Here is a 25,936-nt window from a genome sequence, read left to right on the forward strand (position 1 = left end):
CACCAGGCAGTGCTCCAGTCCCTTCAGCATCCTTGTAGCCCTCCCTTGGACTCTCTGGAGTCTCCAAACCTTACTGTTTTGGAGGCTCTAACTTCATTTTCCTCTCCACAAGCTTCATGAAGCTGTATAACTCTTGGCCAAGAATCAACAGGCTAGTTGTCTTGAATGCTAGCAGATGAAGTTTGCCTTTGACAAGCTTTTGGGGTGGGTTGTGGGTTTTATTTTTACCTCTCTAACATTTGTACTTCCTCTTGGCTAATTTATTTGGCTGGTTCCTAATTAAGTGCTGTTGATGAGGTTTTCTGGTGTCCAGGTGTGAAATCCTGTCTAATTCCACTCCTAGGACCTGTGGTGCTGCATCCCTGCTTAGACAAATGATGATGTTTGAGGATTTTGTCTGAAATAAACTGTGTGAAAATATACCAGATGCTGTCCCTAGCAGGCATGAGTCAGATGCTTGGTTAAACCCTTCACTGACTTCAGGATTTCCTTGGTAGCATCACAGTACACTTGGAAGGGACCTCCAGAGATCATCAGGTCCAAGCCCCCTGCCAGAGCAGCATCACCCAGGGGAGTCTGCACAGGAATGCATCCAGCTGGGGTTGGAAAGGCTCCAGAGAAGGAGACTCCACAACCCCCCTGGGCAGCCTGCTCCAGGGCTCTGTCACCCTCACACCAAAGAAGTTTCTCCTCCTGTTGAGCTGAAACCTTCTCTGTTCAAGTTTGTCTCCATTGTTCCTTGGCTTATCACTGTGCAGCACCCACAAGAGCCTGGCCCCCTCCCCTTGACACCCACCCCTCACACATTGAGAGACATTGATCAGATCCCTCTCAGCCTTCTCTTCTCCACACTAAACAGCCCCAGGCCTCTCAGCCTCTCTTCCCAGGGGAGATGCTCAAGTCCCCTAAGCATCCTCCTGCCTCTCCCTTGGACTCTCTCCAGCAGCTCTCTGTCTCTCTTCAACTGGGGAGCCCCAATCTGGACACAGGATTGCAGCTGTGCTCTCAGCAGAGCAGAGAGGCAGAAGAACCTCCCCAGCCCTGCTGGGTTCCATACATTTATTCCTTTTCTAGACACTCCAGCTTCACAGAATGAGAGGAAGAGCCATTTATAAGCTCTGTAGAGAGCAAAGACAACCTAAGGTGGCCAGAGCAGGTTTGGCCTTCAGCTTGTAAAGGCCACCAACTATTAACCACCCTCACACTGCATTTCCTAGCCTGATCCTTCAGCTGTGGAGCATTTGTAGGAACAGTCTTGCTGCAGTCAACCTGACTCCCTGGCTGAGTGAAGAGTTGCAGGATTGGATCTGTCTGCTGCCTACTGCCTGTATTTGTCTGCTGCCCACACTTTTCTTGCTGCCCCCCAGGATGCCATTGGCTCTCTTGGCCTCAAGGGCACATTGCTGTCCCATGCAGAACTTGCTGCCCACCAGCACTCCAATTCCTTTCTCCATGGAGCTGCTACTGCACTTGATTGCTGGAATTAGATGATACAAGAGTACTAAGCCACTCAACAGTTAGAGGTCAGCTGGCAACTGAAGCTTCCTTGAAAGGCTGCAGGTGGTTGCTGTCACTGAGCATCAGTGAGGTCTCCTGGAGAAGAGTGCTCTGGACACCTGGGCAGGATGTGCCCTTCAGTCATGTGTGGCTTAGTGCAGGCAGTATCCCAGCAATACTCCATGGCAATGAGCTGCAGTGGGACTTGAGGGGCTCAGCATCTCCTCTGAGTCCAGGAAAGGTGTTGCTAAGATCTCATCCATGTAGACATGCACAGGGTAATGTGTCCAGTTCTGGAGCTCTTTCTGGAGGTGCTGGAAGGTGTCCAGAGAAGGGCCATGAGGATGAGCAGAGGGCTGGAGCACCTTTCCTATGGAGACAGACTGAGAGAGTTGGGATTAATCAGTCTGGAGAAGAGAAGGCTCCAAGGAGACTTTCTTGTGGCCTTCCAGTATCTGAAGGGGGCTACAAGTAAGCTGGGAAAGGACTTTTTAGTGTGTCAGGGAGTAATAGGACTAAGGGGAATGGAACAAAACTAGAAATGGGTAGGTTCAGATTGGATGTTAGGAAGAAGTTCTTCCCCATGAGGGTGGTGAGAGCCTGGCACAGGTTGCCCAGGGAGGTGGTGGAAGCCTCATCCCTGGAAGTTTTTAAGACCAGGCAGGATGTGGCTCTGAGCAACCTGCTCTGGTGTGAAGTGTCCCTGGCCATGGCAGGTGGGGTGGAACTCTAACCCTAATCCATGAGATCCCTTCCAACCCTGCCCACTCTATGCTTCTGTGACACTGGTTGCTAAGGCTGTGACCCCCCACAATTGGGGTGGTTAGTTCTGGAACAAGTGCCCTGGAAATCAGAGCTGATGGACAACCCTAGGGGCTGTGCTGGGTGGCCAGCACAGGATAAGGAGCTGTCTTCTGCAGTGGAAGATGGCAGTCTGTGTTTCTCTAGGATTCAGGATACTTCCTTAGCAGAAGACTGGTAGAAATGAATCCCAAAGGCTGGGCTGTGCAGAATCCAGACAAGATGATCCAGGGCATCTTTTTTAGGTGTAAGTTTGCTGCTGATACCATGTTAGGTGGTTTGTTGATCTACCTGAGGATCCAGAGGCTCCACAGAGGGGTTTGAACAGGCTGGATCAAGGCCAATTGTATGAGGTTCAGCAAGGCCAAGTGCTGGGTCCTGCACTTGAGGCACAACAACCCCCTGCAATGCTCCAGCCTTGAAGAGTGGCTGGAAAGCTGCCCAGTGGCAGAGGACCTGGTTGAGATTGCTCAACAGTTGGATGAGGATGAGCCAGTGTGTGCCCAGGTGGCCAAGAAGGTCACCAGCATCTTAACCTGGATCAGCAGCAGTGTGGCCAGCAGCAGTAGGGAAGTGATTGCCTCCCTGTGCTGGGCCACACCTTGAGTCCTGGGTTCAGTTTTGGGGCCCTTCCCTCCAAGAAGGGCATTGAGGAGCTGAAGTATGTCCAGAGAAGGGCAGCAAAGCTGGTGAGCAGCTTAGAGCAGAAGTCTTGTGGGAGGTTAAGAGCTGGACTTGATGACCTTAAAAGTCTCTTGCAACCAAAATAATTTTGTGACTCTATGGGCAGCATCCTTTAACTCAAAATGAATGAGAGCTTTGTCTAATGAGTGTTATTAAACTTGGTCATTAGGCTAATGAACTCCCTGAAAGTTGAGTTGTTGCCTTTCCTATGATTAATCAGAGAATCAGTCAGGGTTGGAAGGGATCTCAAGGACCATCCAGTCCCAACCTCTATGTCATGCGCAGGGACACCTCACACTACATCAGGTTCCTCAGAGCCACATCCAGCCTGGCTGCAAACACCTCCAGGGATGGAATTTCCACCACCTCCCTGGGAAACCTGTTCCAGTGTCTCCTTTAGGCTTTCAATCTGTGAATGATGCTTGGTGTGAGCCCTTCAAGGGAAGAGTTTTCTTGGGAGAACTGAGCTCAAGTGTTAGTGTGGGGTTATTTTGCTGTGGTCAAGTCCCAAAGCCACATTGTTGTTGACATGTCAGAATTGTTCTGCTCTCTGTCACCAGCAACCAGCCTGCTTCTGCACAACACTCCTGGCACCAGGACAGGGTAGAGGCTGCCCTGCTGGAGAGCAGCTCCACAGAGAAAGACCTTGGGGTGCTGGTGGGCAGCAAGTTCTGCATGGGACAGCAATGTGCCCCTGGGGCCAAGAGAGCCAATGGGATACTGGGGAGCATCAAGAAAAGTGTGGGCAGCAGGGCTGGGGAGGTTCTGCTCCCCCTCTGCTCTGCTCTGCCCTGCTGAGAGCACAGCTGCAATCCTGTGTCCAGTTCTGGGCTCCCCAGTTGAAGAGAGACAGAGAGCTGCTGGAGAGAGTCCAAGGGAGAGGCAGGAGGATGCTTAGGGGACTTGAGCATCTCCCCTGGGAAGAGAGGCTGAGAGGCCTGGGGCTGTTTAGTGTGGAGAAGAGAAGGCTGAGAGGGGATCTGATCAATGTCTCTCAATGTGTGAGGGGTGGGTGTCAAGGGGAGGGGGCCAGGCTCTTTTGGGTGCTGCACAGTGATAAGCCAAGGAGCAATGGAGACAAACTTGAACAGAGAAGATTTCAGCTCAACATGAGGAGAAACTTCTTTGGTGTGAGGGTGACAGAGCCCTGGAGCAGGCTGCCCAGGGGGGTTGTGGAGTCTCCTTCTCTGGAGCCTTTCCAACCCCAGCTGGATGCATTCCTGTGCAGACTCCCCTGGCTGATCCTGCTTTGACAGAGGTTGAACTGGATCTCTGGAGGTCCCTTCCAGCCTTTAATGTACTGTGACACTCTGATCTTCCCCAAAAATGCCAGCTGAAGAAGTAAGGCTTGCATGGAGGGTTGAATCCACAAGGTCTGGTATGAACAGCAAGCTCAGGACTGGCATTAATGTCTGTCTCAGCCCTAAAATCTCTCATTGCCCAACCTGGAGTTGATGCACTGGGTCCATCTGGGGAGTGCAGGTGGCTGATGTTAAGGTAGAGCAAGCCCAGGCAGTTGCACTTGCCAGGTGCCACCTCTGCCCATTCCCATAGCCCTTTCCATTGCCTCTGGGCTTGGTTAATGTCCTTAACAAGGATTTAAATGTTAATATTGCTTAGTCCATGACAGCTCCTGGCTTTTGTGGTGTGGGGGAATCTTGAGCTGTGTGAAGGATGTTTTTCCTTTCAGCAAATATCTGACCCCAGGCCACCACTTGTCCAAGGGCAGCTGTTGAGCTGCCTGCTCAGAGCTGTCTGCCAAACCTCTGTCCTCCTCCTGTCTGCCAGAGCTGAACCCTGCCTCAAAAAGCTTAATGTGGTTCAGGAAACAAGCTGACAGGTTGACTTCTGCCACCCAACACCAGTCTATTTCCAGAGCTAGCAATGCCTGCCATCTGTTAAAGCATCTAGAAAATGCTGCAGCACAGATCTTCATCAGGAGGGGCAGACAGTTGTCTTCAGGGGAAGGGGAGAAGGATTGAGCTGATCCAAGCAGGGAGTGTTGGGGTCATCCACCCAAACATGTTTGGGTAGCCAAGTGCAGGTGCTGGAGGGATTAAATTACATGGGGCTGGGCTGTCATGGATTGCAAATCCTCTCTCTCAAATCATCCTGCTTGCCAGGTTGGAGAGATGTGGATTGGATGAGTGGAGTGTTCAGTGGGTAAAGAGTTGGCTGCATGGTCACATCCAGAGGGTGCTGCTCAATGGCTCAAAGTCCAGATGGAGAGCAGTGCCAAGTGGTGTCCCTCAGGGCTCTGTCCTGGGACCTGAGCTGTTTAATATTTGTATCAATGTTTTAGGCAGTGGGATCCAGGCAGCATCAGCAGTGTGCAGATGGCACCAAGCTGAGTGGTGCTGTGGATACCCCAGAGGGACAGGATGGCATCCAGAGGGAGCTGGACAGGCTGCAGAGGTGATCCCAGGGGAACCTCCTGAGGTTCCACAAGAGCAAGGGCAGGGATCTGCCCCTGGGCTGGAACAATCCTCACTGTCAATCCAGCCTGGGGGAGGAGGGGAGAGAAAGCAGCCCTGAGGAAAAGGCCTTGGGGGTGCTGGTGGGGGAGAAGCTGGCCAGGAGCAGGCAGGGTGAGCTTGCAGCACAGAAGGCCAAGGGCAGCCTGGGCTGCAGCCAAAGCAGTGTTGGCAGCAGAGCCAGAGAGGTGATTCTGCCACTTGGCTCTGCTCTGGGGAGACCTCAGCTGCAGTGCTGTGTGCAGCTCTGGAGCCCTCAGCACAGGAAGGACATGGAGCTGATGGAGAGGCTCCAGAGGAGGGCCAGGGAAATGCTCAGGGCTTGGAGCAGCTCTGCTGTGAGGCCAGGCTGAGGGAGCTGGGGGTGTTCAGCCTGGAGAAGAGAAGGCTCCAGGGAGACCTCAGAGCAGCCTGCCAGGACCTGAAGGAGGCTCCAAGAAGGCTGCAGAGAGACTGTTTGCAAAGGCCTGCAGGGACAGGAGGAGAGGCAATGGCTTCAAAGTAGAGCAGAGCAGATTTAGATTGGATGTGAGGGAGAGGTTCTGCCCCAGGAGGGTGGTGGAACACTGGCACAGGTTGCCCAGGGAGGTGGTTGAGGTCCCATCCTTGGAGATATCCAAGGTGAATCTGGACAGGGTTCTGGGCAACCTGCTCTAGTTGAGGATGTCCCTGCTGAGTGCAGAAGGGGTTGGACTGGATGAGCTTTGGAAGTCCCTTCTGGCCTGGACCATTTTAAGGCTTTTTGGGATTATTTTGAGGATGTGGAGGTGTGGCCAATGCCATCACTACTGCTGAAAGCTTCTTTTAGATTGGCATCTGGAGTGAGGTCTGTCCATGGGCAATTTTGCAAGCTAGGTTTTGGGGACAGCAAGTTCCCACAGCTGCAGTGGAGGCTACCTTGAGGCTGTGGCTCCTGAGCAGGAGCAAGAGATTTCTCTTACCCTTGGGCAGGAAAAACATGGAGTAGAATTTAATACTCAGCCCAGGTTTGGGGATTGTCTGCCAGGTGTGACTCAGCAGCATGAGATCTGAGTCTTCCTGCTTAGGTATTCCAGGGTTGCCATTCAGTGTGTGGTGACAGCTTAACTCAAGATGTTCTCCTGGCTCATCTTGGAAATGAGAGAGCTAATTACCTGCTGAACTGACTCTGCACACTGTTCTGTGTGATCTTGTGGGGAGCTGCCTTCAACTACAGCTGCTGCTCCAGACTGCATTAGTGCTGTAGGATTCAGCTTGCTGGCAGTTGCAGTGATGTGGAACCCCAGCACCATTTAGGCTGGAAAAGACCCTCAAGACCCAATCCAACCATTCAGCCAGCATTTCCAGGTCACTACTAAACCATGTCCCTCAGCACCACATCTCCAGGGCTTTTCAGTCCTGACAAGGGTTGTGAGCCTACTGCTGCCCTAGGCAGCCTCTTCTAGGGTTTGGCAACTCCTTTGGGGAAGAAATTCTTCCTAAGAGCCAACCTAAACCTCCCCTAGTGCAACTTGAGATCATTTCCTCCTGTTGGAATCACTTGTTGCTTGGGAGGAGAGACCAGCCCCCACCTTGCTCCAACCTCCTTTCAGGCAGTTGTAGAAAGTCAGAAGGTCTCTGCTCAGCCTCCTCCTCTCCAGACTAGACAACCCCAGTTCCCTCAGCTGCTTCTCTCCAGACCCTCCACCAGCTGCTTTGTCCTTCTCTGGACTTGTTCTAGCCCCTCCATGTCTTCCTTGTAGTGAGGACCCCAAAACTGAATCCAGTATGGCCCTACCAGTGGTGAGGACTGGGGACAACCACTGCCCCGGTCCTGCTGGCCTCACTACTGTTGGCTGCCTTGGCCACCTGGGCACACTGCTGGCTCCTTCAGGGGACCTGTCCCTGACCAAAGCTTAGCCTGGGTGGGGTACTTAGTGCCCAACCCATTGCTAGGATTAGTCACTCAGTGTGGACTAATCAGAGCCAAGGGCCTGAACTGAACAAGAGGGGATGGCCTCAAGCTGGGACTGGGGAGGTTTAGACTGGAGAGTAGGGAAAAAAAATTTGTGGAGAGAGTGGTCAGGCACTGGAATGTGCTGGGCAGGGAGGTGGTTGAGTCCCCAGCCCTAGATGTGTTTCAAGGTGGTTTGGATGTGGTGCTTGGGGCAATGGTTTAGGGGTGAGCCTTGTAGAGTAGGTTTAATGGTTGGACTGGGTGGTGGTCCTGAGGGTCTTTTCCAACCTGAATGTTTCTGTGATTCTGTGTGAGCTGGTTCCAGGTTTAGGGTGCAGAGTGTGTTTTGGCTCCCTCTTAATGCCCTCTTCTAGGAAAAAAAGCCCAGGAAGACACCTAGCTGTCAGGTAGGGACCATGAGAGAGCCTGGAATGGGTTGTGCAGGGAGGTGGTTGAGGCCCCATCCCTGGAGGTGTTTGCAGCCAGGCTGGATGAGGCTCTGGCCAGCCTGCTGTAGTGTGAGGTGTCCCTGGCCATGGCAGGGGATTGGAACTGGCTGAGCCTTGTGGTCCCTTCCAACCCTGACTGATTCTATGTGCAAGATTAACCTCAGATGTCATTGAAGAGGGGCTGTAAAACTCCTACAGCAGTTCTGGGGGTGCAGCTAGTGTGCACTAGTCCTATTGCCAAGACAAGCAACAAGAACAGCAGAGATGCTTCACATCTTTAAATGATGCATTGGTGACTATTGTTTTGGTAGAAACTAACAGAGCTACTTGAGGATGTCCCTGCTGACTGTGAGGAGGTCAGACTGGATGAGTTTTGGAGGTCCCTTCCAGCTTGGACCATTCTAGGATTCATTCTATAATTCCAGGAGTTTAAATGTGAGCATCTGCTATGGAATCACCACCAGTACTGTCAGGTCTTGCCAACAACAGTAAGGATGGAACCCATTCCATATGATACAAAACCAAGGGCAGGGTCCTGCAGCTGGGTGGAGGCAATCCCAAGCACAAATGCAGGCTGGGCAGGAAGTGGCTGGAGAGCAGCCCTGAGGAGAGGGACTTGGGGGTGCTGGGGGATGAGAAGCTCAGCAGGAGCTGTCAATGTGCACTTGCAGCCCAGAGAGCCAAGCAGAGCCTGGGCTGCAGCAGGAGAAGTGTGGCCAGCAGGGCAAGGGAGGTGATTCTCCCCCTCTGCTCAGTTCTGCTGAGACCCCACCTGGAGTACTGCATCCAGTTCTGGAGCCTCTGTTCCAAGAGGGATATGGACATGCTGGAAGGTGTCCAGAGAAGGGCCACCAGGATGAGCAGAGGGCTGGAGCTGCTCTCCCATGAGGACAGACTGAGAGAGTTGGGGCTGTTCAGTCTGGAGAAGAGAAGGCTCTGAGGTGACCTTCTTGTGGCCTTCCAGGATCTGAAGGGGGCTCCAAGAAAGCTGGGGAGGGACTTTTTAGGCTCTCAGGTAGTGACAGGACTGGGGGGAATGGAATAAAGCTGGAAGTGGGGAGATTCAGAGTGGAGGTGAGGAAGAAGTTCTTCCCCATGAGAGTGGTGAGAGCCTGGAATGGGTTGTGCAGGGAGGTGGTTGAGGCTCCATCCCTGGAGGTGTTTGCAGCCAGGCTGGATGAGGCTGTGGCCAGCCTGCTGTAGTGTGAGGTGTCCCTGGCCATGGCAGGGGGGTTGGAACTGGCTGAGCCTTGTGGTCCCTTCCAACCCTGACTGATTCTCTGATAGCTGCTTAGCAACATCTCCCCCCTCCTGGCAACAGCCTGCTCCTCAAACAGGAAAACAAACCTGTAAACACTTTGTGGTTGGAGAGCAGATGCCTTTCAGCCAGGTTTTATGGTGCTTGTAAGATAATGAAGGGAAGAAAACCCAGCTGCAGGTGCTTCTTTCTGGGGAAAACCCAACCTGCAAGTGGAGTCTCTTCAGCAAACCCTGCTGTGGGTGGTTCCTCATATAGAAGTCAAGTCTTACACTTCAGTGTCTTTACTTGGGTTTTCTACCCACTCAAAGAGTGACTTTCAGTTCCTTCAGCTCCTGTTTCCTGCTTTGGAAGCACTGTGGGGGTTTTCCTTACCACCCTTGGAGCTGTGGATCCCTGGAGCTGTGGGCTGAGGTGGTGCACAAGCAGCCCTTGGGCTGTGCTGTGTAAGCTCTGGAGTGCAGAGCTTTGCCTTGAGCAGCCTTGTAGGAGTTGTGCAACAGACCTGGTGGAGGGTGGCTGAGCAACAGCTCAGACCCACAGGCTGTGGGTTTGGGTTGGCTGCTCTTTAGCTTGTGGTGAACTCATGGATTTCTCTGTTATCTAGCACCACTTCCAGGACCTTGCAGCTTGAAGCAAGGTGGTAGGACCCTGCACCTTTATAGAATCAGAGTTGTCAGGGTTGGAAGGGATCCCAAGGATCATCATGCATGATTTGATCACCTTCAACCCCACTTGCTATCATAGAAGAATTGTTAGGGTTGGAAGGGACCTCAAGGCTCAGCCAGTTCCAACCCCCTGCCATGGGCAGGGACACCTCACACCACAGCAGGTTGCTCACAGCCACCTCCAGCCTGGCTGCAAAAACCTCCAGGGATGAGGCTTCCACCACCTCCCTGGGCAACCTGTGCCAGGCTCTCACCACCCTCATGGGGAAGAATTTCTTCCTCACATCCAATCTGAATCTACCCATTTCTAGTTTTCCTCTATTCCCCCAGTCCTATCACTCCCTGACACCCTCAAAAGTCCCTCCCCAGCTTTCTTGGAGCCCCCTTCAGATCCTGGAAGGCCACAAGAAGGTCACCTCAGAGCCTTCTCCTCTCCAGACTGAACAGCCCCAACTCTCTCAGTCTGTCCTCATGGCAGAGCAGCTCCAGCCCTCTGCTCATCCTGGTGGCCCTTCTCTGGACACCTTCCAGCACTTCCAGACCTTTCTTGTAATAGAGGCTCCAGAACTGGACACAGTGCTCCTGATGGGGTCTCAGCAGAGTGATGTAGAGGGGGAGAATCCCCTCCTTGGCCCTGCTGGCCACACTTCTCTTGCTGCAGCCCAGGCTCTGCTTGGCTCTCTGGGCTGCAAGTGCTCACTGATGACTCCTGGTGAACTGTGGTCAAGGAAATAGAAGCTTGTTTGGGTGGGAGTTGATGTTGTCCATTAGTACTCTCTGGTATCCCCCCACCAGCTGGGTGTTTGCAGATGGCAACCCTTCCCCTTCCAGGATGCTTTAAGGCCATGGGAAGTCCTAGCCTTGGACAAGTCTTTCTCCCAAAGCAAACTGTGTGGAGATTGGGTTTAAAACCCTCCTACTCGGAAGGAAAAGGCTGTGCTTTTTTTGCTCAGTGTGTGGAAGGAACCTTAACTTGGATTGCTTTTTCTCTTTTCAGGCACAGGATCAAACATTCTTTCTGCTCTGCAGGACTTGTTTTGGCTGTCTAAATCCAAAGTAGAGAAACAACTCCAGATCATCTCTGTGCTGCAATGGGTCCTCACTTTCCTTGTCATGGGTAAGTAGAAGCTTCTGGCCTGAAGTGAAGGTTTTTCTGCCTTAAATCTGGACTTAAAATAGTGACTTTTACAGAAGCATTAGTTACTGGATGTGCACTGCAGCAGGGCAGCCCCTGGGGAGTGTGGATGTTGTGGAGCAGAATCACAGAAGGCATCTGGTTGGAAGGCACCCTCAAAGGTCATCTTGTCCAACCCCCCTGCAGTCAGCAGGGGCATCTCCAACTAGATCAGGTTGCTCAGGACCCCATCAAGTCTGACTTTGAATGCCTCCTGGGATGGGGCCTCCACCCCATCACTGGGAAACCTTTCCCAGTATTTCACTGCCCTCATTGTGAAGAACTTCCTCCTGTTGTCCATCCCACATCTACCTTGCTCCAGTTTCAGACCTTTGCCCCTCATCCTGTCTCTCCAAGCCCTTCTAAAGAGTTCATTTCCAGTCTTCCTGTAGGTCCCCCCCTCAGGCAGGGGGGTTAGACCTGATGGTCTCTTGAGGTCCCTTCCAACCTCTGGTATGCTGTGAGACTGAAATGCAGCTAAGGTCTCCCTGGAGCCCACTTTGCCTGTCTGGGTTCCTCTGGATGGCACAATTGCATACATTGGTGTTATTAGCAATAAATGGCTGTAGCTGGCTGTAGAAGACTACAGAAGCTATGAAAAGTCCTGCAAGACATAGAATTGTTAAGGTTGGAAGAGGCCTCTTAAGAGCAAGTCCAGCTGTCAACCCAACACCACCATGACCACTAAGCCACTTCCCATAGTCATAGAATCAGCCAGGTTGGAAGAGACCTCCAAGCTCATCCAGTCCAACCTAGCACCTATCCAATCAACCAGACCATGGCACCAAGGGCCTCATCCAGGCTTCTCTTGAACATCTCCAGGGATGGTGACTCCACCACCTCCCTGGGCAGCACATTCCAATGGCAAATCTCTCTCTCTGTGAAGAACTTCCTCCTGACATCCAGCCTAGACCTCCCCTGGCACAGCTTGAGACTGTGTCCCCTCCTTCTGCTGCTGGTTGCCTGGGAGAAGAGCCCAACCCCCACCTGGCTACAACCTCCCTTCAGGCAGTTGTAGACAGCAATGAGGTCTGCCCTGAGCCTCCTCTTCTCCAGGCTAAACACCCCCAGCTCCCTCAGCCTCTCCCCACAGGGCTGTGCTCCAGACCCCTCCTCAGCCTTGTTGCCCTTCTCTGGACACCTTCCAGTCCCTCAACATCTCTCTTGAACTGAGGAGTATATCAGAGGCTGGAAGGGACCTCCAGAGATCATCAGGTCCAACCCCCCTGCCAGAGCAGCATCACCCAGGGGAGTCTGCACAGGAATGCATCCAGGTGGGGTTGGAAAGGCTCCAGAGAAGGAGACTCCACAACCCCCCTGGGCAGCCTGCTCCAGGGCTCTGTCACCCTCACACCAAAGAAGTTTCTCCTCCTGTTGAGCTGAAACCTTCTCTGTTCAAGTTTGTCTCCATTGCTCCTTGGCTTATCACTGTGCAGCACCCACAAGAGCCTGGCCCCCTCCCCTTGACACCCACCCCTCACACATTGAGAGACATTGATCAGATCCCCTCTCAGCCTTCTCTTCTCCACACTAAACAGCCCCAGGCCTCTCAGCCTCTCTTCCCAGGGGAGATGCTCAAGTCCCCTAAGCATCCTCCTGCCTCTCCCTTGGACTCTCTCCAGCAGCTCTCTGTCTCTCTTCAACTGGGGAGCCCCAAACTGGACACAGGATTGCAGCTGTGCTCTCAGCAGGGCAGAGCAGAGAGATAGAAGATCCTCCCTAGCCCTGCTGGCCACATCCTTCTTGCTGCCCCCCAGGATCCCATATGATATGGTGCTGAAGGACATGGTTTAGTGGTGACCTGGCAGTGCTTGGTTAATGGCTGAGCTTGGTGATCTTAAAGGTATTTTCCAACCAATATGGTGCTCTGAAGTGTTTGTTTTGTCCCTGTAAAACACAAGAGAGGCTCTGTCTGTGGTTGCTTCCATGTGAAGCCTCAGGCTGCTCTGCTCTGTGGTGTTGCTGATAATTAAGATGTTGCTTGCAGGCAGTTGAGGAAGTCTTGCTGCTCCCTTCCCAACTTAGTTGGTGCTAAAAGAGCAACATTTGAGTGGGATCTCTGGCACCCTGGTGGGTGTAGAGCTGGCATGGAAGAAACCTCCTTGGTGTGGGGCCACAAAGAATTCTTGCTGCTTGCAAAGTGTTGCTCTTGCCTGCTGGAGCAGCCTGCTCTCCCTGGAGGTATCAGGGAAGAGAGACCTGGAGAGTCCATGAGGGGGAGGTTGAGGGACTTCAAAGCAGGTAGCTGTCTCAGCCCTCCATAAAGAGTTTCTAGCTAAATCCAATTAGTTTGAGGCTTAATGACATCAGATGGAGACTCAGACTGCAGCACAGAAGGGTCAAAAGGCAAGGGGCTCTTTATGCAACTGTAAATGCAGACCAAAACCTGCTGCAACCTTGTTTTCTTCTTTTCTTTTTTGGTCCTCTCCAGGTATTGCCTGCACTTTAATCCTGATGTACACACTGTGCACAGACTGCTGGGCCATTGCTGCTCTCTATTTAGCCTGGCTGGTATTTGACTGGAACACACCAAAGAAAGGTAAACATTGCAGAACAGATCCTTGTTGTTCAGCTGGCCCTGTCCTCTTGTTTGGACAAAGAAGCACTTCCTACTTTGGGGTGACTTCCCTCCTTCATGGGGTGACTTCCCTCCTTAGTGGGGCTTGGCTGAACTGAGAGAAGTGATTTTACTCTGCTCTGAGGAGGCCTCACCTGGAGTACTGTGCCCAGGGCTGGAGTCCTCACCACAGGAAGGACATGGACCTGATGGAGCAGGTCCAGAGGAGAGCCATGAAGATGATCAGGGGGTTGGGGCACCTCTCTTAGGTGGACAGGCTGAAGGTGCTGTGGGTGTTCAGCATGGAGAAGAGAAAGTTCTTGGAGACAAATTAGCAACCTTCCAGTACCTGAAGGGGGCTGCAAGAAGGTTGGAGAGAGACTGTCTACGAAGGCCTGAAGTGATAGGACAAGGAGCAATGGCTTCAAATTACAGAAGAACAGATTTAGATTGGATGTTAGGAACGAGTTCTGAACCAGGAGGGTAATGGAACACTGGAACAGGTTGCCCAGGGAGGCAGCTGAGGCCCTGGAGATATTCTAGCTCAGGCTCCACAAGGCTCTGGGCAGCCTGATCTAGTAAAGGATGTCCCTGATAAGTGTGGAGGGTTGGTCTAGATGATGTTTGGAGGTCTCATCCAACTTAGACCATTCTATGAATCCCTGAGCAACAGCATTATTTGTGAACAGCCCCCAGCAGCAGCTGAGACTGCAGGTTTTGCTGACGCTGATGGTGACATTCACTGATCCCTTCTCACCACTAGCTTTGAGCACCCTTCATAAGGCTGAGAGTCTTCCTGTAGGTCAGCAAGGTCTGCATAAAGATTGAAGATCTTGCTGTCCTCTCCAACTCTTGCATGGTTCAGATTATGGTGTGAACATTAAGACATGGTTTCCCTAAGGTGACATCCTAAGGTAGGATCTATGGGGCAGAGCCCAAGGGAGGGCTACAAGGATGCTGAAGGGGCTGGAGCACTGCCTGGGGAGGAGAGGCTGAGAGCCCTGGGGGTGGTTAGTGTGGAGAGGAGAAGGCTGAGAGGGGATTTAATAAATGTTGATAAATATCTGAGGGCTGGGAGTCAGGAGGGGGAGGGGACAGGCTCTGCTCACTTGCACCCTGGGATAGGACAAGGGACAATGGATGGAAACTACATCCATTGAGGTTCCACCTCAACATGAGGAGGAACTTCTTCACTGGGAGGGTCACAGAGCACTGGAACAGGCTGCCCAGAGAGGTTGTGGAGTCTCCTCTGGAGCCTTTCCAGCCCCATCTGGATGTGTTTGTGTGACCTGTGCTGGATTCTATGGTCCTGCTCTGGCAGGGGGGTTGGACTTGCTCTCCAGAGGTCCCTTCCAACCCCTAACATCCTGTGAGCCTGTAAGGTGTCAGTATTGCTGCACATAAAGCAGAAGACTTCATTTCAGACAACACCCTGTAGAAACCACAGAATCAGAAACACTCAGGTTGGAAAAGAGCCTCAGGATCACCAAGTCCAACCCAGAACCCTTCTCTGCAAGGCTCACCCCTAAACCAGAGCCCCAAGCACCACATCCAAACCACCTTCAAACATATCGAGGCTTGGGAACTCCACCACCTCCCTGCCCAGCCCATTCCAGCTCTGAGAATCCACTAGAATGATGGCAGCAAGCTTGGGTGGCAACTCCTTTCATAGCCAGCTTAGCACAGTTCTCTGCTGCTGGAAGAGCACTGAATTCCTCCAGGATCTAGGCCTTTTCCCAAAGGATGACTCTGAGGTGCACATTGAGCTGTTCATATCTGGAGTTCTCCATTGCCCAGCAGATCAACAAGTCAGACACTGCCCTCAATTTGTAGTTGGATCTTGAGGAGCTTGAGGTACCCTGAAGTCCTGAGTCTGGGTGGGCCTGGATTTAGTGACAGATGCAGGTGTCCCTCTTAGAGGAGAGAAATTGTTGATGCCTCTCATGAGACAGCAAACTTTCTGCAGTTTCCTAGGATTCTTTTTCTACCTATGTGGAAAGAGCTTTTAAAACATGGTTTTATTTATTTTTTTTTTCCCCTCTTCAGGTGGAAGAAGATCCCAGTGGGTGAGAAACTGGGCTATTTGGAGGTACTTCAGGGATTATTTTCCAATAAGAGTAAGTAACAGCTATACTTTGTGCTGGAGCTGATGGAGCAGGTCCAGAGGAGGGCCATGAGAAATGCTCAGGGGGTTGGAACAGCTCTGTTATGAGGACAGACAGAGGGAGCTGGGGGTGTTCAGCCTTGAGGAGATTCTATGATTCTATGTGTGAAGTGTCCCTGCCCATGGCAGGAGGGTTGGAACTGGCTGATCCTTGTGGTCCCTTCCAACCCTGACTGATTCTATGATTCTAAGGCTTCAGGGAGACCTCAGAGCAGCCTGCCAGGACCTGAAGGGGGCTACAAGAAGGCTGCAGAGAGAGTGTTTGCAAAGGATGAGGGGCAATGGTTTGGAATTAAAGAAAAGATTTAGTCTGGATGTTAGGAACAATTTCTGTACCATGAGGGCAGTGGAACACTGGCACAGGTTTCCCAGGGATGTGGTTGAGGCCCCATCCTTGGAGATGTTCAAGGTGAGGCTGGAGAGGGCTGTGGGCAACCTGATCTAGTTGGGGATGTCCCTGCTGAGTGCAGAGGGGGTTGGACTGGATGAGCTTTGGAGGTCCCTTCCAACCCAGCCCATTCTGTGAGTCTATGCATTGAGACTGACCTGGTGTAGCAGTAACATCTGTGGAGATGATGTAGCCTGTCAGCAGGACATGGCTGACTCACCATTGCCATGCCACTGCTGGGAGCAGCTGTGCTTGTGAAGCCAAATGCACCATGAGTAGTGGCACCATGGAACCACAGAGTAGTCTTGGTTGGAAAAGACCTCCAAGAGCAAGTCCAACTGTCAACCAAAGATTGCCATGGTTTGTAGCAGGCCTGCTCTTCTCACCAGGCTGCTTGAGGCAACCTACCCCATAGCAGAGGTTGGAAGAGACCTCCAAGATCATCAAGCCCACCCAATCACCCAACCCTAGCTAATCAACTAGACCATGGCACTAAGTGCCTCACTCAGGCTTTTCTTAAACACCTCCAGGGACAGTGACTCCACCACCTCCCTGGGCAGCCCATTCCAACGGCCAATCTCTCTTTCTGTGAGGAATTTCTTTCTAAAATCAAGCCTAAAATTCCCTTTGCACAGCTTGAGACTGTATGCTCTTATTCTGCTGCTGGTTGTCTGGGAGAAGAGCCCAACCCCCACCTGGCTACAGCCTCCCTTCAGGTAGTTGTAGACAGCAATGAGGTCTGCCCTGAGCCTCCTCTTCCCCAGCAGTAAGGTTCCCTGCTCACCTCTCCAACTTCTGTGCTGTGTTGTGCCTTCTCCTAGCCCTGTTCCCCTCTTGCAAATCTATCTCAGTTTTGCTCTGTTTTCCTGTTACACCCCAGGGCAAAAACAGCTTTGAAGCAGGTGCACCAAAGTCCTTCCACTTCAGAGGGAGCACTGAAACCACCTCTGGGGTCTAGCTGCTCTTTGGGGAAGGGGAGTTTCCAGCAATGGGAATAGCTCCAGTTCTCTACCTTGTTCACCTTCTGCTTGTACTTTCCCTGCTAGTTCAGATGTGCTGCTGACAGAGGGCAGGGCTGTCAGCCTGCTCTGGGGACTGCACAAGTAGCTGAAGGACTTGGAAGGCAACAGGAGCCAAATTCAGCTGGGAGGGAACGTGATCCTCTTTGGAAGGACACACAGCTGAAAGGGCTATTATGTAAAGCTGTTGGCAAGTGTCACTCAGCCTGAGCAGGAGGGAGGAACCTTGTCATGTGGTTTTTTGAGCAGGGACTGGCTGGAGAGCAGCCCTGAGGAGAGGGACTTGGGGGTGCTGGGGGATGAGAAGCTCAGCAGGAGCTGTCAATGTGCACTTGCAGCCCAGAGAGCCAAGCAGAGCCTGGGCTGCAGCAGGAGAAGTGTGGCCAGCAGGGCAAGGGAGGTGATTCTCCCCCTCTGCTCAGCTCTGCTGAGACCCCACCTGGAGTACTGCATCCAGTTCTGGAGCCTCTGTTCCAAGAGGGCTATGGACATGCTGGAAGGTGTCCAGAGAAGGGCCACCAGGATGAGCAGAGGGCTGGAGCTGCTCTGCTATGAGGACAGACTGAGAGAGTTGGGGCTGTTCAGTCTGGAGAAGAGAAGGCTCTGAGGTGACCTTCTTGTGGCCTTCCAGGATCTGAAGGGGGCTTCAAGAAAGCTGGGGAGGGACTTTTTAGGATCTCAGGTAGTGACAGGACTGGGGGGAATGGAATAAAGCTGGAAGTGGGGAGATTCAGAGTGGAGGTGAGGAAGAAGTTCTTCCCCATGAGAGTGGTGAGAGCCTGGAATGGGTTGTGCAGGGAGGTGGTTGAGGCTCCATCCCTGGAGGTGTTTGCAGCCAGGCTGGATGAGGCTCTGGCCAGCCTGCTGTAGTGTGAGGTGTCCCTGGCCATGGCAGGGGGGTTGGAACTGGCTGAGCCTTGTGGTCCCTTCCAACCCTGACTGATTCTAGGATTCCAAGATGTCCCTGCTGACTGCAGAGGGGGTTGGACTGGCTGACCTTTGGAGGTCCTTTCCAACCCAGACCATTCTGTGGTTCAATGTCCACACAGGTCCCATCTGCATTCGGTTATTAGCTCAGATTTTACTTTCATTTCAGGATTTAAGTATCAATTCTGCAGGTTTTCCCTCAAACCTTCAGGACACCTCCCCTGGAACAGAGATTCTTGCCCTAGTGGGTGACAGTTATAGCAGGAACTACTTGGGAAGTGAGGGGTCTCAGTGTAATACCTTCAGTGGCTGTGGTCTGAAGGGTTTCCTTGCACCTGGCTGGTGTGAGCTCAGTGGAGGATGCAGACTGGGTCTACCCAGGCTGGAATGCCACCAGTGTTGACCTCTGAGAAAGCTGCATGCTAGAACCTGTGGCTAGCTCTGCTGCAGCCCTCCACACCTCTACCTGCTGGCATTAGGTTTGCTTTCTCAGAGTAACTGCATGAACTCTGGTCTGACATTGGGGGTTGGACTTGATCTTCAGAGGTCCCTTCCAACCCCTAACGTCCTGTGATCTGTGTTGATCAGGCTTGGTCTCCACCTGAGTCAGCATCTTGAAGTGCCAGTAGGACTGCTTACAGAGTCCCAGGACAGTGGGGGTGGGAAGGGACCTCTGGAGATCTAATCCAACCTCCCAGCTAAAGCAGAGTCACGCTGAGCAGGTTGCCCAGGATCACAGTGTCCAGATAGGTTTGGAATCTCTCCAGAAAAGGAGAGTCCACAGCCTCCCTGGGCAGTCTGGTCCAGTGCTCTGGCACCCATGAAGTCAAGAAGTTTAACCTTATGTTCAGCTGGAACCTCCTGTGTCCTATTTTGTGCCTATTGCCCCTTGCCCTGCCATTTAGCCACCTCTGAAATGAAATCACAGAAACATTCAGCTTGGAAAAGAGGCTCAGGGTGACCAAGTCCAACCCAAATCCCTGCTCTACAAGGCTCACCCCTGAACCACAGCCCCAAGCACCACATCCAAATCACCTTCAAACACAGCCAGGCTTGAGGACTCCACCACCTCCCTGCCCACCACATTCCAGTGCCTGACCACTCTTGCCAGGAAAAAATGTTTTTCCCTACTGTCCAGTCTAAACCTCCCCAGTCACAGCTTGAGGCCATTCCCTCTTGTTCCATCACTAATCACCTGGGAGAAGAGACCAGCACCAACCTCTCCACAACCTCCTTTCAGGTAGCTGCAGACAGCACTGAGGTCTCCTCTCAGCCTCCTCTTCTCCAAACTAACCATCCCCAGCTCCTTCAGGTGCTCTCCATCACATTTCTTCTCCAGGCCCTTCCCAGCTTCCTTGCCCTCCTCTGCCCTGGCTCCAGCACCTCCACATCTCTCTTGCATTCAGGTGCCCCAAACTGGACACAGCACTCCAGGTGTGGCCTCCCCAGAGCTGAGTGCCAGGGGACAATCCCCTCCCTGCTCCTGCTGGACACAGCATTTCCAATCCCAGCCAGGATGCCTTTGGCTTTCTTGGCCACCTGGGCACACTGCTGGCTCCTCTTCAGCTGCTTGGCCATTGTCACCCCCAGGTCCCTTTCTGCCAGACAGCTTTCCAGCCACACTGCCCCAAGCCTGAGCCTGGCTCCATCCCCTTGACACCTGTACCTGGAGGTACCAGGTCATGGTTGTAAGACACTGTGGGCTTGAGAACCAGCCTGAATCTGGGTCAATTCCTTGGGATGAGCAGAGGTTGCCCATGTTCAGTGGAACTTTTTGCAGCTGCTCTGACACTAAGAAGCTATTTTAGGAAGCTAGAAGCTTAAGTTTGACCACTGCTTAGTGGCCTTACAAATAGTGCTTTAAGCTAAGCAGTGCATGAAGCAGCTGAGGAAGCTTTCCAGTGAGCTAAATCCTGGTGCTCAACTCTCAGATAAAGCCCAAGCAGGGGTGAGCACAGTGCTGTGTGACTGCCTGCACTCACTGCCACTGCTACAGAGGCAAACAAGATCCCAGCAGCCTCCCAGTCACATCCTGGGGATCTGAGGATGTCATCAGGGAGTGTCACAATCCAAGTCTTCACCCCTCAGGCTGTGCTGCCGTCCAATGAGATCTGCACAGGCTGAGAGCTGGCTGCAGGCAAACTTCAGGAAGTTCAATAAGGACAAGTGCAGGGTTCTGCACCTAGGGAGGAACAACAGCAGGCACCAGGACAGGTTAGAGGCTGCTCTGCTGGAGAGCAGCTCCATGGAGAAAAACTTGGAGTGCTGGTGGGCAGCAAGTTCTGCATGGGACAGCAATGTGCCCTTGAGGCCAAGAGAGCCAATGGCATCCTGGGGGGCAGCAAGAAAAGTGTGGGCAGCAGGGCTGGGGAGGTTCTGCTCCCCCTCTGCTCTGCTCTGCCCTGCTGAGAGCACAGCTGCAATCCTGTGTCCAGTTTGGGGCTCCCCAGTTGAAGAGAGACAGAGAGCTGCTGGAGAGAGTCCAAGGGAGAGGCAGGAGGATGCTTAGGGGACTTGAACATCTCCCCTGGGAAGAGAGGCTGAGAGGCCTGGGGCTGTTTAGTGTGGAGAAGAGAAGGCTGAGAGGGGATCTGATCAATGTCTCTCAATGTGTGAGGGGTGGGTGTCAAGGGGAGGGGGCCAGGCTCTTGTGGGTGCTGCACAGTGATAAGCCAAGGAACAATGGGTTCAAACTTGAACAGAGAAGATTTCAGCTCAAGAGGAGGAGAAACTTCTTTGGTGTGAGGGTGACAGAGCCCTGGAGCAGGCTGCCCAGGGAGGTTGTGGAGTCTCCTTCTCTGGAGCCTTTCCAACCCCACCTGGATGCATTTCTGTGCAGACTACCCTAAGTGATCCTGCTCTGGCAGGGGGCTTGGACTTGATGATCTCTGGAGGTCCCTTCCAACCTCTAATGTACTGTGAGACTGTGATCTAGGTGAAGAAGCCCCTGAGCATGTGAGCACAGCTGCTTATCTCCACAGGCAACAGCACTTGAGATAAGGAGTGCAGACCTTTGGCTCACCTTCCAGCTCTGTGCTGTGAGACCACCTTGGTGTCCTGCCCAGGGCAGGCACTGTTGCAAGACTGTGACTCTTTTACAGCACTTGTCTTGAACTCTGTGACTCGTCTGACTTCCTGGCAAAGCTTCTCCTTAGTTGTAGTAGATGATTTACAGGATGGAAATGGAGGCTTCTGTGTGTTGGTTGTTGTTTTGTGTTGTGTTTTTTTTTTTTTTTCCTGCTTCACTTTGCACCAAGGGAGGTTTTAAGTTGGATACTGGGAGAAATTTCTTCCCCCAAAGGGTTGCCAAACCCTGGAACAGACTACCTGGGAAAGTGGTGGATTCCCTATCCCTGGAGGGATTTGCAAGCTTGATAGATGTGGTGCTGAAGGATGTAACCTGGCAGTGCTGGGTTAATGGTTGGCCTTGATCCTATGAAAGGTCTCTTACAGCCAAAATGATTCCATGATTGTGTAGTGCTAGCACTAAGAGCCTGGAGGAGTCTTCAGGTCCTAGCCTGCCTTGCTGGGGAGGTGAGATAACTCTTTCCATGCAGCTAATTGCAGTCATTCAGTTGTTTTGCAATCTTAATGCTCCCTGCTGCTGCTTGGATCCTGCAGGCTGAGCTCACATCTTCTGCTTTCTGCTTGCTTCTACGGTCCCTGCTGCTCAGCTTGCAGGCAGCTGAGCACCCACCTAGACCATCACAGGCAGAGTCATTTTTGACTGGAAAAGACCTTTTAAAATCACCAAGTCAAGCATTAACTCAGCCCTGCCAGGTCACCACTCAACCCTGCCCCTCAGCACCACATCTCCACAGCTTTTCAGTCCCTCTAGGGATGGGGACTCCACCACTGCCCTGGGCAGAGTGTTCCAGGGCTTGACCACCTTTTCAGGGAAGAAACTTTTCCAAATGTCCAAACTAAGCCTCCTCTGTTGCAGCCTGAGGCTGTTTCTTCTCGTCTTATTATTTGTTCCCTGGGAGAAGGGACCAATTCTCACCTCACTCCAACCTCCTTTGAGGGAGTTGTAGAGAGCCATGAGGTCTCCTCTCAGCCTCTTTTTCTCCACTCTACCCAACCCCAGTTCCCTCAGCTGCTCCTCACATGACTTGTGCTCTAAACATTTCACCTATTAACTTTCATCCTGCTCTTTGCTGGCTCCTGGTGCTGAGCAGCAGTGTCTCTGCAGTCCTTTTTCCTCCATGCTTGAATGTTCTGCTTATCCTGCTCCTTCCAACAAACTTGGCAATCCTCTTCTCTGGGTGTATCTGGCACTCAAATACTAACAATGATTTTTATTTTTCATTATTATTATTTTTTTAACCATGATTGTACTGCTTTACTGCTTCTCCAGGCAGGCTTAGACCTATTTAAAGAAATCTCCTGTTCAGGAGCAAATGGCTGGACCTTTGCTCCAGTGAAACAGCTTTGTTCCCAGGTAGCATCTGGGAATGGGTGTCTCAGTGGGGTGAAGGTCCAGCTTCCATCCCAGCATTAATCATTCATCTGGGATGCAGCAAGGACATGCTGCTCTGTCTGATCACAGAAGTACAGAACGTTAGAGATTGGAAGGGACCTCCAGAGATCATCAGGTCCAACCCCCCTGCCAGAGCAGCAGCACCCAGGGGAGTCTGCACAGGAATGCATCCAGCTGGGGTTGGAAAGGCTCCAGAGAAGGAGACTCCACAACCCCCCTGGGCAGCCTGCTCCAGGGCTCTGTCACCCTCACACCAAAGAAGTTTCTCCTCCTGTTGAGCTGAAACCTTCTCTGTTCAAGTTTGTCTCCATTGTTCCTTGGCTTATCACTGTGCAGCACCCAAAAGAGCCTGGCCCCCTCCCCTTGACACCCACCCCTCACACATTGAGAGACATTGATCAGATCCCCTCTCAGCCTTCTCTTCTCCACACTAAACAGCCCCAGGCCTCTCAGCCTCTCTTCCCAGGGGAGATGCTCAAGTCCCCTAAGCATCCTCCTGCCTCTCCCTTGGACTCTCTCCAGCAGCTCTCTGTCTCTCTTCAACTGGGGAGCCCCAAACTGGACACAGGATTGCAGCTGTGCTCTCAGCAGGGCAGAGCAGAGCAGAGGGGGAGCAGAACCTCCCTAGCCCTGCTGGCCACACTTTCTTGCTGCACAAGAAAACCACAGAATATTCTCTAATCATCCTCATGGCTCTCTGTTGGTCTCTGTCCAGCAGCTCTCTGTCTCTCTTGAATTAGGGAGCCTGATTCAGCACTCATGGGAGCACTGAGGCTTCATGGAGTTGAGAGTTGGAGAAGACCTTGAAGGCTAAAGAAAGAATCTATTAGATGCTCAGAGCTGCAGAAGCATTGTCCATGAGAGCTGCAGCAAGTCCTTAAGGCAGCCCAGCAGCTCAAGGGGTGCTTGTCAAGGGGACAGGTGGAAGAGGACTAAGGAAGGCTTCAATCTTAAGACTAGAAGTTAAATGATGAAGATGAGGGTGGTGGGTATCACCAACCCTGTGCCTCCATAACAGGAGTTCCTGCAAAGCAAAGACAGAGTGAAGCAGGCTGCAGCTTGGCTGGGGCTTGTCCAAGGCATGCAATCAATGGGCTCCACTGGGAGCTGAGTGTCCTTGCATGTGGTGGAAGGCCTGGAGCAGGGTGCTTGCCATGGCTTGCAGCAGGAGAACAACGTGCCTGGAGAAGAGGAGGCTCAGGGGAGACCTCATTGCTCTCTACAACTACCTGAAGGGAGGTTGTAGCCAGGTGGGGGTTGGTCTCCTCTCCCAGGCAAGCAGTGACAGAAGAGGACACAATCTCAAGCTGCTCCAGGCGAAGTTTAGGCTTAAGGTGAGGAAAAAGTTCTTCATGAAAGAGTAATTGGCCAGTGGAATGTGTTGCCCAGGGAGGTGGTGGAGTCATCATTCCTGGAGACGTTCAAAAAAAGCTTGGATGTGGCACTTGGAGCCATGGTTTTGTTGTCAGGAGGAGGTGTTAGGTATTAGGTGATAGGTTGGATTTGATGATCTCTGAGGTCTTTTCCAGCCTGGTTGATTCTGTGATCCTGTGTGAGAGCAGATGTGTGGCTCTGCCAAGCTCAGCTGACAAAGGCTTCATGTGCCAGAGTGACAAGGACAACCCTTCTGTTTCAGCTGTCAGCTGTGCTTGGTGAAAGATGAGGGTTGGAGCTTGGAAACCACCACTTTGCCCTGGGAAGAGCTCTAAAGGAGCAGTGTCTGCCACCAGTCCAACCAAGATGCATGGCTGTAGCCACCAGGCTTTGAGTCTATCATAGAACTGAGCAAGAGCTGGCAGATGGAGGGGTTGCTTTCCACATCATTGCTCCCCCACCCCCCTTCCCTTGCATTTTTTTTTTTTCTGGAGAGTGGTTTCCAGGCATCATTTTCTCCAGTTTTATGAGGAGCAGCTGAGGGAATTGGAATCATTTCGTCTGGAGAAGAAGCTGAGGAAGAGAGGCAGAAGACCTTCTAGCTCCCTACCAATACCTGAAAGGAGGTTGGGGTGAGGTGTGGATTGGTTTTCTTCTCACTAGCAATTAATGATGAGAGGAAATGGCTTCAAGTTGCACCAGGGAAGGTTTAGGTTGGATATTAGGAAGAGATTCCCTTGCTGCAAGAGTGGTCAGGGATGGTAACAAGCTGCTCACAGAGGTGGTGGAGTCCCCATCCCTGGAAGAGTTAAAAAAAAATGTGTGGGGCATGGTTTAGTGGGCATGGTGGTGTTGGGTTGATGGTTGGCCTGGAGGACCTCAGAGGTCATAGAATCATGGAATCAACTAGGGTGGAAGAGACCTCCAAGCTCATCCAGTCCAACCTAGCACCCAGCCCTATCCAATCAACCAGACCATGGCACTGAGTGCCTCATCCAGGCTTCTCTTGAACATCTCCAGGGATGGGGACTCCACCACCTCCCTGGGCAGCACATTCCAATGGCAAATCTCTCTCTCTGTGAAGAACTTCCTCCTAACATCCAGCCTAGACCTTCCCTGGCACAGCTTGAGACTGTGTCCCCTCCTTCTGCTGCTGGTTGCCTGGGAGAAGAGCCCAACCCCCACCTGGCTACAACCTCCCTTCAGGGAGTTGTAGACAGCAATGAGGTCTGCCCTGAGCCTCCCCTTCTCCAGGCTAAACACCCCCAGCTCCCTCAGCCTCTCCTCACAGGGCTGTGCTCCAGACCCCTCCCCAGCCTTGCTGCCCTTCTCTGGACACCTTCCAGTCCCTCAACATCTCTCTTGAACTGAGGAGCCCAGAACTGGACACAGCACTCAAGGTGTGGCCTGAGCAGAGCTGAGTACAGGGGAAGAAGAACCTCCCTTGTCCTGCTGGCCACACTATTCCTGATCCAGGCCAGGATGCCATTGGCTCTCCTGGGCACACTGCTGGCTCCTGTTCAGCTGCTGTCAACCAGCACCCCCAGGTCCCTCTCTGCCTGGCTGCTCTCCAGCCACTCTGTCCCCAGCCTGTAGTGCTTCTTGGGGTTGTTGTGGCCCAAGTGTAGAACCCTGCCTTGTTAAATTTCATCCCATAAAGGTCTTTCCCAACCTGTCTGATTCCATCTGTAGTCTGGAAATCCTGTTTGTTCTAACTGCTCCAGGGGGAGAGCCTTTCCCTTTTGGGCAGTGAAAGCAAAGTCACCATCTATGATTCTATGATCGTATGATTCTATGATCTGATTTGGCACAGGAAAGAGGAGAAAGGAGGACTTGGTGTGACACAGACCCTACAGAGCTGCTCCAACCACCTTGCACATGCTTCCTGGAGCCTGCCTTGTCCTCAGAGCCAGAGGAAAGTGTAAAGAGGGGCAGTCAACTTGCTTAACCCTCTGCTGTGTCACGCCTGGAACGCAGCTGCTGGCTGAAATAGCTCAAGTGCCATAGCCCCAGTGTGGGGGGTGTGGAAGCACATGGGGAGGAGGGAATCAAATTTCTGGCCAGGCTCTTCAATGTGTTGCAATGACACTTTCAGCTCCCCTTGTAG

The 25,936-nt window shown here is 52.4% G+C and overlaps 1 protein-coding gene across 1 annotated transcript in view; it reads left to right on the forward strand.

Annotated features, from left to right (window-relative positions):
* DGAT2 (diacylglycerol O-acyltransferase 2) overlaps window positions 1-25,936 on the forward strand; it is a 45,653-nt gene that overhangs the window by 6,113 nt on the left and 13,604 nt on the right. The window contains exons 2-4 of the mRNA XM_054400163.1: window positions 10,744-10,863; window positions 13,352-13,459; window positions 15,524-15,594. Coding sequence (XP_054256138.1) covers window positions 10,744-10,863; window positions 13,352-13,459; window positions 15,524-15,594 — 299 coding nt within the window. The remainder of the gene's footprint in view (window positions 1-10,743; window positions 10,864-13,351; window positions 13,460-15,523; window positions 15,595-25,936) is intronic.

Source organism: Indicator indicator, chromosome 1, assembly GCF_027791375.1.
Source record: "Indicator indicator isolate 239-I01 chromosome 1, UM_Iind_1.1, whole genome shotgun sequence".
In the NCBI taxonomy this organism is placed as follows: Eukaryota; Metazoa; Chordata; class Aves; order Piciformes; family Indicatoridae; genus Indicator; species Indicator indicator.